At 37.2% G+C, this 15,104-nt stretch overlaps 1 protein-coding gene across 5 annotated transcripts in view; it reads left to right on the top strand.

Moving 5' to 3' along the window:
* The window catches only part of tnr (tenascin R (restrictin, janusin)), a 156,221-nt gene that overhangs the window by 91,616 nt on the left and 49,501 nt on the right, over window positions 1-15,104 (top strand). For all 5 annotated transcript variants that reach the window (XM_086172865.1, XM_086172868.1, XM_086172864.1 and 2 more), the window contains exons 3-13: window positions 122-241; window positions 1,279-1,495; window positions 1,611-1,711; window positions 2,009-2,171; window positions 3,808-4,284; window positions 8,100-8,219; window positions 8,357-8,500; window positions 9,248-9,363; window positions 12,101-12,251; window positions 14,115-14,293; window positions 14,596-14,686. In XM_086172865.1, coding sequence (XP_086028991.1) covers window positions 122-241; window positions 1,279-1,495; window positions 1,611-1,711; window positions 2,009-2,171; window positions 3,808-4,284; window positions 8,100-8,219; window positions 8,357-8,500; window positions 9,248-9,363; window positions 12,101-12,251; window positions 14,115-14,293; window positions 14,596-14,686 — 1,879 coding nt within the window. The remainder of the gene's footprint in view (window positions 1-121; window positions 242-1,278; window positions 1,496-1,610; window positions 1,712-2,008; window positions 2,172-3,807; window positions 4,285-8,099; window positions 8,220-8,356; window positions 8,501-9,247; window positions 9,364-12,100; window positions 12,252-14,114; window positions 14,294-14,595; window positions 14,687-15,104) is intronic.

Below are 15,104 nucleotides of genomic sequence, written 5' to 3'. Positions count from 1 at the left end.
TTCTTTGTGGAAATTATTTTTTACACTTGACCTCACTCTCTCTTCCTCTCTCACTTCTTACTATTTCTATTTTCTAGTTTTAATGTGAGCCTACTATTCTTTTTTCCATTTTTCTCCACAGGTGTATGTAACAGAACTGATGAAGTTTGTCCCTAGCATGCCACTGGCACGGAAACAAAACGGTACCACGTTGCCGACATCAGGCTGGATGATGGCTGGTGCTCTTTTTCTTGTTCTACAGGTACATCTTACCCAGACATACTATGTCGCTTCATTCGTCACATAGTAGAGCTGCCAAAGGCTTAATTCATATTCAATATTTATTCTCAATCTACTATATTTGGCTAGCAAGTTAATCGCTTTATTCTGAGCACAAATCCACTAAAATCCTTTCAGGGCTAATTTGACTACCTGAGGATTATGGTGATTCCGGTTCCTATGTTTCATCATAAAAAAATGAACAGCAGGTAGACCTGCTAGTTCGTATTAGTCCCAGTACACAGTGATATCGTTCAAAATTCACTGTCCATCTTTCCTCATGTATCCCTGTGATTTAAATAATACTGTTCTTACAAGATCATCCATTTCTGCTTGGCAGAGAATCCAAATTGGAGTGGGTTGACCTCAGGTTTTGGGGTGATTTGTTATTTGACAAAAGGTTCTATCAATTCCTTTCCAAAATACACCATGTTAAAGCAGTAACAAACTGAAGAGAGCGATTATATTTAGAGTTTATGATATGTCCATAAGAATTAAAGGAGCAATTAATAACATGTTGATTTAACACAATTGATTAGTATTTATTTATATCATACATTGCAATCACTGTACAATCAAGTGCACAAAAATTGGCTTTGTATCCATTCAAAATAAAAGGTGGTCTTATCTTGTATTTTATCCAAAGTCCAAACTGCAAAAATAGAAAATAAATAGCTGATTACCAGGCCATTTGAACCCCCCCTATTGGATCGATAGATCACCACTAAATTTGAATTGATAATCGTTAGCCTGCCTTGAAGATAATTAATTTTGCCAACTGAATAGATATTAACCGTATACTTACGACAACTTTATAAATGTTAAACATTCGTATTTGTCAGACAGTGCTAACATAGCTCACAACTAATCCTACTTTTTTGGAGGGCGTTTGTGGCTACAAATATGATCCCAACTGACCTTTTATTGAACACTTTTTTTATCTGATATTTGACTACTTGCACGTTAAAGTGGACTGTTTTATTTAGTCTTCTTTTTTTTTTCATTTTACAAATTGTACAGGGAATTGCGCACACTGCTCCACCGGGAGCCAACAAGCTGGTTCGTACGTCAAGAGTGAGGAGACAAATTGCAGAGATGGATCAACCACCCTCTGATCCTTCAGCTAACCAAAGCCTTCGGGAGCAACCTTTGGTCTTTAACCATGTCTACAATATCAACGTTCCCATGGAGTCTCTTTGCTCAGTAGATCTGGATGCCGCTTCACCACCTGCACCAGGTGATGGTGAAACACCGTTTTGAAGTAGTTCAACTGAAATTAAAAGTTCTATTTCTGCTGTTGGGCAAAAAACAGTATATTATGTTCTCTAAGAGATATTCATTTCCTCTCAAAGATTCTCGTGCTGAGCTTGGGTCCAGACCTTCTGTCGAGGGACCAGTGGATCCGTCTGGAAAAACAGAGTTTGTCGAACAGACCCTGGAAACGGACAGTCAGGTACATGTTAGTTATGTTTTTATGCAAGTACTTGGTTGTTAGCATTGGCCAATTTACATCATGGGACATGACAAAAATGCCCTGTGAATATTTTTGTCTTGTTTTTTCATTAAAAAAAAAAAAAAAAAATGCTCACTCTAGTTAGTTTTATGCGTGGCACCAAGCCCAGAGGTGGATTTAGGTACATTTCCAGTTTGAATGATTTAGTTTTTTTCATAAATGTGAAAAAAATGCCCATAATGTCCTCCATAAAGACCATTAAGATGTCAAGCAACCAAAACTCACCTCCTTGTTCAGGTGACATTCACTCACCGGATCAACATCCCAAAAGCTGCATGTGGTTGTCCAGCGACAATTACAATCCAGCAGCTGGCCACAAGGGTGGAAATGCTTGAGAGAGAAGTTTCCCTGCTCAGGGCGCAGTGTGGATCTGGCTGCTGCGGAGAAAACTCAGCCATGGGTGAGTGCTCTTCAGCACTAAGAGGAAAAAGCAAATGCACAAAATTGGATAGAATTGCTGCTGTTCAGAGTGTTTTTTAACAATATTTCCAGTACATAATCCTGACACAGGGTTCTCATTAAATCATGAATATATACAATAATGATCCACTTGATTTCATGTATTATCCAGCTCAACTTCTCTGCTGAAAATCTTCCCTTTGCAACGTGATAATCTCATGATAGTTATAATAGTACAGACTTGACTGACTGAATATGAAAGCTTCAGTAAAACACCAACACATTAGAACCACAAAAATCAACGGGAATAACATTGATTTGCATTATATTGTACAGTGATGTTCCTAATTAAGTTCGGAGAGTATAGAAATAATGTAATGGGACACAAATCAGCTTTTTAAATATGTATGGATAGAGACACATAAGGTACAGCTGGCCCAAAAAAAAAAATCTGTTTTTTAAATAGTACTGTTGAGAAAATGGTGGATGAGATTCCTGATGCTGGGATGGAGTTGCTTAGCAGTCCTTGTGTAAAGAATTTTGGGGGAAAAACCTTTATCATGGGTAGAAAAAATGTTAGAGGTTGCTGTAAAAATATCAGAGGGCACAAATGGGTACTATTTAAATATTTTCTGAATTAAATTTGTTTCAACATTGACCGTTGTATCCAACAGTTGCGAATCTGACTCCGAATGATGATAGAATTATCATGCAAGTGCAAAGATTTGAGATGCCCAAAATTAGATGTTAGTTCAGTCCTTTAATTATGTTTAAATGACTTTTCTGCAATTAAGGCTACCGAGGGTCGGTGAGACTTGCATAAAATGAAATTTCAAAGTTAATATTTTAGATTGAAGAAGTTGCAAGAGTAATGGTAATTGTATAATAAGTGTGATAAACTGCATTAATTTAATTGTAATATCTGCCATCTACCATTGAAATGCGTCGGTGACTTTGCCTCAGATTCTGTGAACAGCAATAAAAGTAATGTTTTTCACCAAGACTAAAGGCCCTATCTTTCAATCTAATCTTTACAATGATAAATTGCAATGATAAATTTAATATATAATGAAGTTCAGTGGCATATTTTTCCCATGAAAGAACTCAGTAAGAGTCTGACTCTGTGCGAAGGGTAATAATGTCCATTGACCAATTTTGATGCTGATTATTTACACGTTCCTGATTGTGAGGTAACAAACAAATAAGTAATTGATAAATAAATGAATAAGTGATCCATCAAGTCCATATTTGCGGAAGGTGCGATCAGCAGTCAGAGGATTTTATTGAACTTTTAAGTCCCTAAAAAAAAATTAAGAGTTTTTTTTATTTTTTTTATCCACCACAAGTTATACAATATGTAATTTTGGTTGCTAATGGTAAAAAATCCCAAACTTTGACGGCCGTAACAGTTTACTGCAGCGGTTAAATATCTGAAAGTGATAAAGTATTTGAATATATATATTATAATTGTCAAATATCAAAGACTTGTCTGTGATTACACGTCGGGAAGACAAGGCAAGCATTTTGAGTTTTACGAACAGTTTTCTGGGGCATTTAATCTTCTGCTTTTCTCATTTATTTTTATCCAGTAATCTTAAGCAGATATTTAACGTTTTAATGTAAACCATTTCCCTCAGGACGATTAGATTTTTTCCCGGGATGCAGCGGCCACGGTAGCTTCAACCTCGACCTGTGTGGCTGCGTCTGTGAGGAAGGGTGGACTGGTAAAAACTGCTCCGAGCCACGCTGCCCCGACGACTGCTCCGGCCAGGGGGTGTGTATTGAAGGAGAGTGTGTATGTGATCGTGACTTCGGCGGGGACAACTGTTCTGAGCCCAGATGCCCTTCAGACTGCTCGGGACGCGGCCTGTGTATCGATGGGGAATGTGTGTGTGAGGAGTCCTTCACTGGTGAAGACTGCATGGTCGGGCGATGTCTCAGTGACTGTTCAGACCAAGGCCTGTGTATCAATGGAACATGTCACTGCCGGCCTGGATATGTAGGTGAAGACTGTTCGCTGGTCTATTGTGCCAACAACTGCAGCAAGAAGGGACTCTGCAAGGATGGATTCTGCGTCTGTCAGGATGGTTTTGCTGGAGATGATTGCAACTCTGGTAGGTTATTAGAGTGTATCCTTTGTTACTGTTTAATCTTTGCAATGAGAAGAAAAAAGGTGTTGTATTTCATTCTCTGAAGCCAGATTGTTGTAGCCCGATATCAAACTGGTATCGCCACACGCCGAAGTTTTTGGATTTAAAGATGTACATCAAAAAGAATTATAGAGACATGGCAGGTTTATAATTCTCACTTGTTAACTTAACCCTCATATTATGTTGAGGGTCAATTTGTCCCATTGGGTCAATGGGTGAAATGGGTCAAATTGACCCTTAACATAATATGAGGGTTAATACAACTTTGACCAGGCTTAATCATCTCAGTGACAAATGCGTAACTTTAAAAAAAAAAAAAAAGCAAGAAAGATGGATTCCATTATATGCGTGTGAACTTCAGGGAAAAGGGTTGGCTGGTTCACACTGGAATTTCTTCCCCTCCTTGTAGCTTGCATCTCAGAGCTCCATGAGGTGTTTACAGTGCCTGCTAATCAGAACCCCTTTGTGTCACGTCTTAATCCTTAAAAGTGACTAAACTTTCCCTGTGGTAAAATACAATTTGACAATGGCAGCCATCTTGTGTTTCCAAATATGCTACAGGGGTGTCAAGTAATTGCTGTTACTCAGCAGCGATATGCATGACTTGGTGGTTGGAGGTGGTGGTGGTTGTGTGTGTGTGTGTGTGTGTGTGTGTGTGTGTGTGTGGCAGTGGGGGTGATGATGGGAAGATTCATTGGGTTGCAGGCTACATTCCCATGATTGACAAACAAACAACTGTTTGGACAACGGTGGGGCATTTGGTCAGTCAGTATAAGTGAACTGTGACATTTAAAGTTTAAGTGTTTTATCAATTGGCCATATTATTGTTTTATTCTAAGTCTTCAAAAAATTAAAACACATTCATGGAAGTTTTGCTGACATTGCTGAGCGATAGTTGATTTCGTTCAGTCTGTGATACTGTTTGTAGGGTGTACAAAGTCTAACAAAGTATTTCTTGTAAATGTCAGGGTACATACATTATAAGTTTACTAACAAAGAGATGTATTTATCTGGTGGGAAATGTTTTAACCTTACATTCAATTAAAATAAATTGCTCTTAGTTAGACTGAATGTGAAATAGTTCCTTTTCACTTAGTTGGAATTGGGATTTTTGTACAAGAGGATGACTTGGCAAATACTGTATTTTTAGCATCGGTCTATATATACTGCACTCTTTGGTGGAACTACATTTCACAACCTGTTGGGTAACTTTAGAGGGTTTCATACTCCCCAGCCACAATATCCTATGTTGCGTCAGGGCAGGTTGATTTATTCGTGTTATGGAGTTTTAAAAGGAGAGCATTTTTTATTTGCATAGCAATTAGGGATGACGGCCCAAAAGTCCAGGGCCAATCATTTTAGCATACACCCACTCTTCCTAAAAATGCAGGTGGTGGGTTGTTTGACTTGCTGGACAGAAAAAGACTTAACAACGCTCATTTGTCAGAAGTCATATTCATCCCGGGAGAGAACTGTCACATTAGAGATTTCCATCCCAAAATATTGGATCCTCTTTTGCCATTTGGGGTAGCTGTCAACAGTATGCAGAATGAGGACAGAGAGTAGTGAATAATGGCAAGACAGGGAAGTGAAATCGTATTAGTCAGGTTGATTCCTCCTTGCAACAGTGCCATCTTGTATCTACGTCAAGATCAGCAAGCACAAATTGCTCATTTCGACACAAGTACGGACATAAATAGTTCATATATGTAAGCTTTGTTTGGATACATACAAAACCCAAACATGCCAATTACCAGAGGCCTTCAGAGTGAGCGGTTCAAGTATTTCATGTTGCCAATTGCTGAAGATATACTGGATATTTTGCTTCATTTAGGGTGAAGCATAGGCTTCCACTCGAAATATTGATGTCTCTTAATGAGCTTTTGAATTTGAGATTATGCTTCAGGCTTGATGAGACACATTTCATTTTTTACATAAATATGTGTCTGCCCAACCTCAACTCTGTTGAATATTGACAGCAGAGTGATTCCTCAGTGGTTGAGTGCATCCCGATGCCACATCTGCAAACTGCTGGTGATTTTCTTTTGCTATTTGCATAATTGTTTGGACGTAATTGTGAAATTTTCATATTGATTTAATTATGCGTGGTGTGGTGTTCTATTATATATGGTGTGTTTCTTTTGTCGATCTCAGTGATAGAACATTCAAAGTAATACCGGCCATCTCATCAACTCATTTAGCTGGGTTGAAATAAACTCCAATTCAGATGCTGAAGTGTTTTTTACAATAGAATTAATTTGGATTTTTTGGTGAATTTTGCTAAACTTGACGTTGGAAAAAAAACAGCACATCAAGCATGTGGACTGTGCCTGTAGCCTAAGGGCCTTTGTTATTTATGAAATGCATAGAAAATAATAAATACTAGTTCAAACTGTCACCATAACAATGAAACATATTTTTATTTTCAGTTTAAGAAACATCTGACAAAGGGCATCTATATTTAATTTCTAGGTTCAGAAAGTTATGTTAAATGACTGTTATGTTAAAATAATTTAATATTTTTCCTGACCTCTGTTGTCAGCAAACATTTGCCCATCAACAATATTATGAAATAGATGCTGCTGTATCTGCACATGATGGAATCCTGAACAGATGCCATGTGACAGGAAGACTCTTCAATAACCTTCAGTAGTTTGCTTTTTTTGAAACAGCACTTTGGAATCACATTTACCCCTGTGAGTTTTCAAAATGTTCCTTAACAGAATGAACTTGAGCTTTAATTAGTTTTTAAGTAGTATTATGTTTGTACATTGCTGAATTGATAGTATTGATCTAATAAATTATTCACTTTTTCCTAAAATAATTGCCGTTCATTCATCCTGTACATCATTCCCTCATATAGAGCTCGGGCTGATTGATGAAATCAATCCATCTCGGCAAATCCTACAGGAGTTTATTGCCTATGCAGGTTTACTGTTTACAATGAGCAAACTACTGAACAGCGTGTGCCTATTCATCAAATTTGTGATTAAGTAGCTGAATAGGCCAAAAAAAAAAAAAGGTTGAAAGCTCCTTGAGCAGGCCTCTATCTTGTGTCGTCTGTCATACAGAAACCAGAAATGTTGAGAATCCCTTTGTTTACCACGTCATCACTTCCATTGTTTCTATACACACCTTGTTTCTCACTTTTGCTATTTTTTTATGCCCATCATTCAAAGCTTCTCAAAATACGTTCCTTTTATTGTCATCATATCTCTCCTGTCTGGATTAATCCCCCTGTTTCTCAAGTTGTTTGTACCTTCTGGCTTGTCTTCTGCTCCTTTATGTCCTTCACCTGTCACCCCTCATCTTCCTTGTTATTTTTGGCAGAGGGAGCTGTAAACACTGAGTGTTAGCGCTACCACATTTACATTCAACACATATTCTGGGTTTATGGCTTAACTTCACTATCTCCACTTCAACCTCTTTCTCACTCTCATGTAAACACTCATCCTCTTCTTGCCACTACCAAAAATTTATTTCATACACTGTGTTGCACAAACACAAAGCAATCTCCGTGCTGGCCGCTATGAATATGAACATCTTGATATCTTTTGATCAAGAAATATGAACTCCTTGATCCTCCAAGTGGACTTGTGAATTGGGTGTCTAGGATTAGTGGCATGAAAAAGCAAATCATTTTAACGTATTTTAACAAAATGTTTTTTTTAAGCATTTGCTAGTGACATAAAGAACACTGTGAGGGCTTCAGTTTTGTTCGTCTCTATCAATTAATAATAAAATGTAACCGATTAATTAGATATTTCAAATCTTTTCAGTGGCACCTGCCATGAACCTAAAGGTACGAGGAGTGACGGATCAAGAAATCATACTGGACTGGGAGGGGTCAGTTGTTCTGACCGATTACTTGGTGACCTACACACCAGGCAGCCCGGGAGGTGGGTGTACTTATATTTTGCTCTTTCAAAGCAAGATAGATGGCAATTCCAGCTTAAGTTTACAAAAAGTATACATGACAAGGATGATATTGAAAAAAGGCTGTTCATTTTTTCATGTTTTCCCTCATCCCTTCAAGGTGTACAACTCGAGATAAGGATTCCTGGGAACACGACCACTTGCAATATCTCTGGCCTGGAAGCAGGCATGGAATACATCATCAATGTGTTTGCAGTCATTAACAACAGCATCAGTGTTCCTGCCAGCATTAGTGTTTCCACCTGTAAGTATATTGTTTCGGTATTCATTTAAAACCATTTTAAATCATAAATGTATCTAAAGATCTATAGATCGAAATCTCCATCTCCGTGTAGGTCTAAAATCTATCCCTAACCATTTTGCTCTCTTCTCTCTCTCTCTCTCTCTCTCTGTTCTCTGCCTTTCTAAATAACTTGAGGTATGTTAATAAAATGAGAATATCTCCTTTGTGCCAACTGGAGAGGATCCCTACCTATAGCGTCTGCTCAGAATAATTTATATTGAACTAAATACTAAATAATTCACTGGCCTGTGGTCATCTTCAAACCTAATTTTTATTGAACGTTCAACAGGTGATTAGTGCAATTTTAGTCAGTAATACTATTTTACCATTCCCAGATGAGAGAATTTCATTTCAGTGAAATCGGTACATTTATTTAAGGTGATTAAACATAATGCTTTCTCTTTAGAAGACAGGACGATGATTGTCCATACATGTGAAAATATGTAATATTACGGGCCAATGCTACACTAGATTAACAAATACCAGTCACTTTTAACATTTGAGCTCAAAAGAAGATGTGCTTTGCTAACAATTGTCTTCCCACCAAAACCATGAGAGAAAACATTGAGACATGATGGGGGAAGAGCATGAAAATCAAAGCCCAATCGAAAAGCCTAACTTTGGACACTTTAAGCATGAGACGGATTTGTGATTTATGGGATGTGTGGTTCACTGATTAACAATAATAAATCCCTGCTCCCTTGCTAGACCTCTCCAATCCAGATGGGTTAGTCTTCAAATCCATCACAGAGACATCAGTGGAGGTCCAGTGGCAACCTTTCTACTATTCTTTCGATGGATGGGAGATCAGCTTCATACCCAAGGTAGAAACTAAGGCTGTATTTAGGATATGTAATGTCTGTCTTTCCAAATGTGAAACTACATGTCTATGAAGAGCAGGGAGCTGTCCTGATAAGTGCAAAACAAATTTAAAAAAAAAAAGAGTTTAATGAATCGGGAATGATTTGAAAATTTAAAGGAATGATCTGAAAATGGCTGGTAAAATTATTTACCGTAATTGTTTTTATATCTGACTAATGTTGAATTATAAATGACTTTGCTTGTCTTTGAAGAACCCGAAACCAAATTATATGTATGAATGAATGTTTTCCTTTGGGTTTACCCAAATTGAAGACTAGGTCAAATTAGACAAAGGGATTGTCTTAAGCTTCGTGGCTATTAGGTGGATGATCCATTAAACCCCTTTTAGAGAGTAACCTTTGGTTAAACCATAAAGCATAGCCCAGTTAAGAGCCACAAATCTTAACCATTTGCCCTCTAATTCTTCTGGTAAACTCAAGTACTCTAGGTAGTTTAATCCCATAGCCACGCAAAGTAATTGTTTTTTTCCTCCTCTCAGGGAGATATCCTCTGGCCCCACTAGGTTTGAAAGCCTGAATCTGATGTTTAAGACCCGGTGCATTTATTTGAAGTTCTTTAAATGGTAGGGAGTGGTGGATTGTGTGTGCCCTCTTAAAGTAATCTAATTGCCTCTGGAACCAACAGTCCTCTTCTTTACAACCAATCTTTCAAGACACCCCACCTGATCTTTTGTTCTTGTCACTTTTAACAATTACACTCTTCTTTGCTACACCTTCCAACCTCTTTGTTTCTTACATATTCCTGGCTTCAGCCTTACCCAACCTCTATCCTTTTGTTTCTCCTTCACCCCCTTAATTCCCTTATTCCATCTCTCCCTGTAAATTCTCCACCCTCTTTCTGTCCCCAATTCCCCTCTCTTTCTGGAGCCACATGGGAAATCATATTAAGAGTTGGCAGCCCCACCCCCGTGGATTCATTCCAGCAATGGGGATTGTGAATTTTGATTATCTCATAGTAAAGGTAGATACTGAGGCTACTGGCCCGTGTGAACAGCGAATGTGAGCTAATTCTTTAACGGTGTGGGTTTCCTTGCATTAAATACATTCATTATTAAGCCATAATCCATATTTTGCATATCTTGAATGAAAAGAATGATTCTTTTCATATTTTCAAATTGGTATTCATAATTCACTACTTAACTGAATGGCTCCAATATAAATTGTCTCATTTTTCAAACAGAAGCTGATGTATGTCAATGCCATAATATAGTAAGATGGAATTGCTTTGTTTGACTAATATGACTTATATGTTAAGCTGGTTCTTATTTGATGTATGAAATTTTATATAATACATTTTTCAAAAAGATAAATGAAATGACACAACTCCTGTAGAAGTCTAGTTTTTTCAGTTTAATTAACATGTCACATTTATATAAAAAGCAGATGTGGTAAATACATATTGTAAAGAAAACATTATTGAATATTTCACCCACAATTTATGAAATGACATTTCCAATTATGTTAAATTATGTGACACATGATGCAAAATTAAGTTAAGAGTTAATTTCCAAATGGACCCCCCCCCCTCACACACACACACACACACACACACACACACACACACACACACACACACACACACTTCCCCTTCTCTCTCTATCTCTCCTCTTAGTATAACACACAGGTCTCTGAGTACCCATATAACAGCTGGCTGCATACAGCATAAGAGAACAGTGTGATCTGTCCAGCTTGGACAGCAGCTTGCTTTAATTAAAATTACAGCTGTAGCTTGTTGCACACAATGCTACAAAAGAGGCATTGTTGGTTTTGAACAATGATTTGCCTACAAGGTTTTAATTGGAAACTGAAAGTTCTTCCGACTTCAAAGAGAATAGTAGTCAGATGTTATATTGTATGTACTTCACTTTGTAATTATAACTGATTTTCTATCCTATTTTTCAGCTTTGGAAAAATCGTCCCGATTTCACCTCAACACAACTCTCTTGATACTGCCTCTTTGTGTGTCTTACACAAGCTTTCCCTTTATAAATGTAATTGTAATTGTAACTGTAATTTCTGTTATTAGTGTTAATAGCTTAATGGCTCTATTCTGGCAGCAACACATGTTTCTTTATATCACCTTTTCATGCAATTCAATTACAGGGAAAATCACCTAGACTGGAAAAAGAATAAACGCATTAGGCAATTATGACTGATAGTTGGCGCGCAATTTGGAAGTGAGATATACTATAATGGTGAATCGCTCTAAGCAATTTTAGTGTTATATTACGATGTTTTTTTCTCATAATGAACACAACTTTTATGAGCATATCATCACTGTGTGTAGCAGCATTTGTGAGTAATTTGGTGAAGGTGATTAAATGGATTATATCTCTAATCACAGTCTTTTCATCAGCAAAGAAGCAAGCTGTTGCTTTCACCATGGCACCACTTTCGGCGATGTTCGAACTGCATTAGGTGTAATATCTGTGTAAGCAGAAAGTGTGTCACCAATATTATAGGAAAAGGAGGGGAGAAAAGCAAACAAGTGGAAACATAAAGAGTGCTCTGTTTGTAAAATCAATGTAGCATTGATCGTTTCTTTAATTCAAGCAACATTCCCCCTTCATTTTTGTTCATAGGTAAAGGAGCATAGATTAAACAGCTGGTTATTTATCCAGAATATGAAATCACAAGCTAAAAGTCTATCAAAATCAATGTCTATTTTTTTTATCCTCAGGACAACGATGGAGGAATGACTGCACAACTGCCGAGCACCATCACTTCATTTGTGCAAACTGGTCTAAGACCAGGAGAGGAGTATACGGTCAACCTAGTGGCGCTCCGAGATCAGGGACGAAGCCAACCGGTCACAGCGACTGTTACAACATGTAAGTAAATGTGGGGCAAATATACAGTAGATACTGTCTATAATATGATTGATCTGAAATCTCAATTATTTTATTTACCCAACCTAATTTATTGGTCTTTTTATCACATTGGTAAGGAATGCCCATGTTCCCCTCCCAGTTGATACAACTTTAACAGCTGTAATAGATCCAGTTTGAAACATGGTCATAACATTTCAGAGTTTAATGTCTGCAGTCAAAACCTCATCAATTTCCTGCCAAGTGGTCATTCATCCCGTGGCTTGCTATTAAATATCAATTAATAATTCATTTCAGTCTCTCATTCATATTTCATATCAGCCCACTACAGGGTACCTTGCTGGATAAAGTAAGAAGAGTATACAAATTTGAAGTTGATTTAATGATTTATAAGAAAGATGTTTTCTTCTTTTGGTCAAGGGTGATGATAAGGAATATCAGAGTGCGAGGACAGCTGATGTGGGAAATGCTTCTAGTCAACTGTCGCCTTCAGGCCCTTTTCTAGGACAAGACCTGGGGGGCCAATTCTTAAAAACATCAAATATCTGCAATGAGTCAGGAATGAGTTTGGGACTTATTTAGATCTCAAATGCTTAAATAAAGACTTCAGAGGAGAGTTTGTGTTTCTTAGTGTCAGTCACTCCTCTTGGACCTGCAATAGAGAGTAATTGTTTTGTAATCTTTGTCACAATTTCCAAATGCAACAATAAATCTGGAAAAACTAGCCAGCAATCAGATTGTAAACATCACCCCTCCAGCCCCCAAGTCACAGCAATGACAATATAATGATAATTCTGAATACATTATTTACTTTTTTTTTTTTGTATTTATATTCTGTATGTATGAATTCACAGTGATTCCCTCTTTGTCAGATATTCAGAAAGTAGTTTTCCTCATCACGCCTGACGTGCTCTCAGCTCTTCACACCTAATAAATGTTTTGTTTTCCAGCAATCAGGATGAGAAACTTTAATCATGGCTTATGTTTTACACCTTGGAAAGATAAAGCTTATTGTCTCACCATGTGACAAGTCTGATAAGTTGCTGCTTGGCTGCAAGTAAACAAACATTTTTCTGATAACAAATTCATATCTCCCACAGCGAAAGCTTGAGCAACAGGTTGTATTTGTTTGGAACTTTCATCATTTTATTTAAAGTCTTCTCTGAGTATTCACAAAGAACCACATACTGTTTCTGGCAAACTCATATTATCATATTGTTATAATTTTAAGATAAAAATTCTACAGCTACTACCATCAGTACTGATAATACTAATACTAATACTAATACTAATACTAATACTAATACTAATACTAATACTAATACCAATACTAATACTAATACTAATACTACAAGTAAAACTAATAATAATCGTACTAATAATAAAACTAACAATAATGACACTAACCATAATAATAATAATAATAATAATAATAATAATAATAACATTGTGGCCCTGCAATTGGCGGGCAACTACACAACAGGATAAGCAGTAGATGATGAAACTGCATTATTATAAGATAAGATAAGATAAGATAAGATAAGATAAGATAAGATAAGATAAGATAAGATAAGATAAGATAAGATAAGATAAGATAAGATAAAATAAGATAAGATAAGATAAGATAAGATAAGATAAGATCATTCTATCATCGTCCAGATGTGTGAATGGGAGATTGAAGATCAACAGAAAATCTGGGGTTGCATCGTGAACACTGCAGACGAACACTGTAATCCTTCATTCAATACATTCTTTAGCTAAAATGATTCATCAAGAAAATAATATTGCTTGGAAATGTTATTGAATTAAATGAAATTAAATTAATATATTGAATACGACTGTAAACAGTGAGCTATGAAATTGCAGTGATTGATGGCCCCACCCAGCTGATCGTGCGAGATGTGTCAGACACAGTAGCATTTGTTGAGTGGACGCCACCAAAAGCCAAGATTGATCAGATTGTGCTACGTTACGGCCTTGTGGGAGGAGAAGGGCCACGAACAACTTTCCGTCTCCAGCCCACACTAAGCCAGTACTCTTTGCAGGTAAGTGTGGAGGATATACAATTTATCATGCGCTGCAGTCACTGATCTGATTATACTGTCAAAGCATGGGGATTCTCCGCTTACCTGCAGGCAATTCAAGCTGCATCAAGAGTTGGGATGCATGCGTTTGTCTTTGTATCCTAGCATGCATGTGTATTTTTAATACATGTGTGCACATATGTGCCTGAACATTTCATTTTTAATGCTTGTAAAATCAGCCTGCTCTTATTGTCTTTGCAAAAACAAACAAAAAAGAGATGACACCGACAAAAAAAATTGCCCTTTTCAATTCTCTTCCACAGGTTCTGCGTCCTGGCTCTCGTTACGAAGTGTCTGTGAGTGGCATGAGGAAAGGAAATGAGAGTGGATCTATTTCCATTGATTTTTCTACTGGTGAGGGCTGACAGCAAGCAGATGTGGTAATTGTGGTGTATGCCCAGCTCTGAGAATAAAGTGAGAGTTGATGGCATTCAGCTTAATGTAACCACATTGCCTAGTTGCATTATATTGAATATGGCAGGCAGCATCTGTTCAAGATCATTTTAGCTTTAATAAAGTTAGACCTGCAGAAACTTTGTGCAACCATTTGATATTTATTCATCCTATACATTATTGCAAATAGATAGAAGAATATCAGCCTGAATGAAAGGAAAGGTGTTCTTCAAGATAGTTATGAGACAAGCAATGTTGTATAGGTTTCTTCAGCGGCACTGAAAAAAAGACAGGAAGCAGAGCTGGAGGTAACAGAGATGAAGATGTCTAGGGATTTGGGAATGACAAGGATGGATAGGATCAGAAATGAATCTATCAG

This window comes from Fistularia commersonii, chromosome 25 (genome assembly GCF_037954325.1).
Source record: "Fistularia commersonii isolate RoL2024-O1a breed Wild chromosome 25, RoL_Fcom_v1.0, whole genome shotgun sequence".
Taxonomy (NCBI): domain Eukaryota; kingdom Metazoa; phylum Chordata; class Actinopteri; order Syngnathiformes; family Fistulariidae; genus Fistularia; species Fistularia commersonii.
Note: the sequence above shows the minus strand (reverse complement) of the source record. Positions and strands in the feature narration are given on the sequence as shown.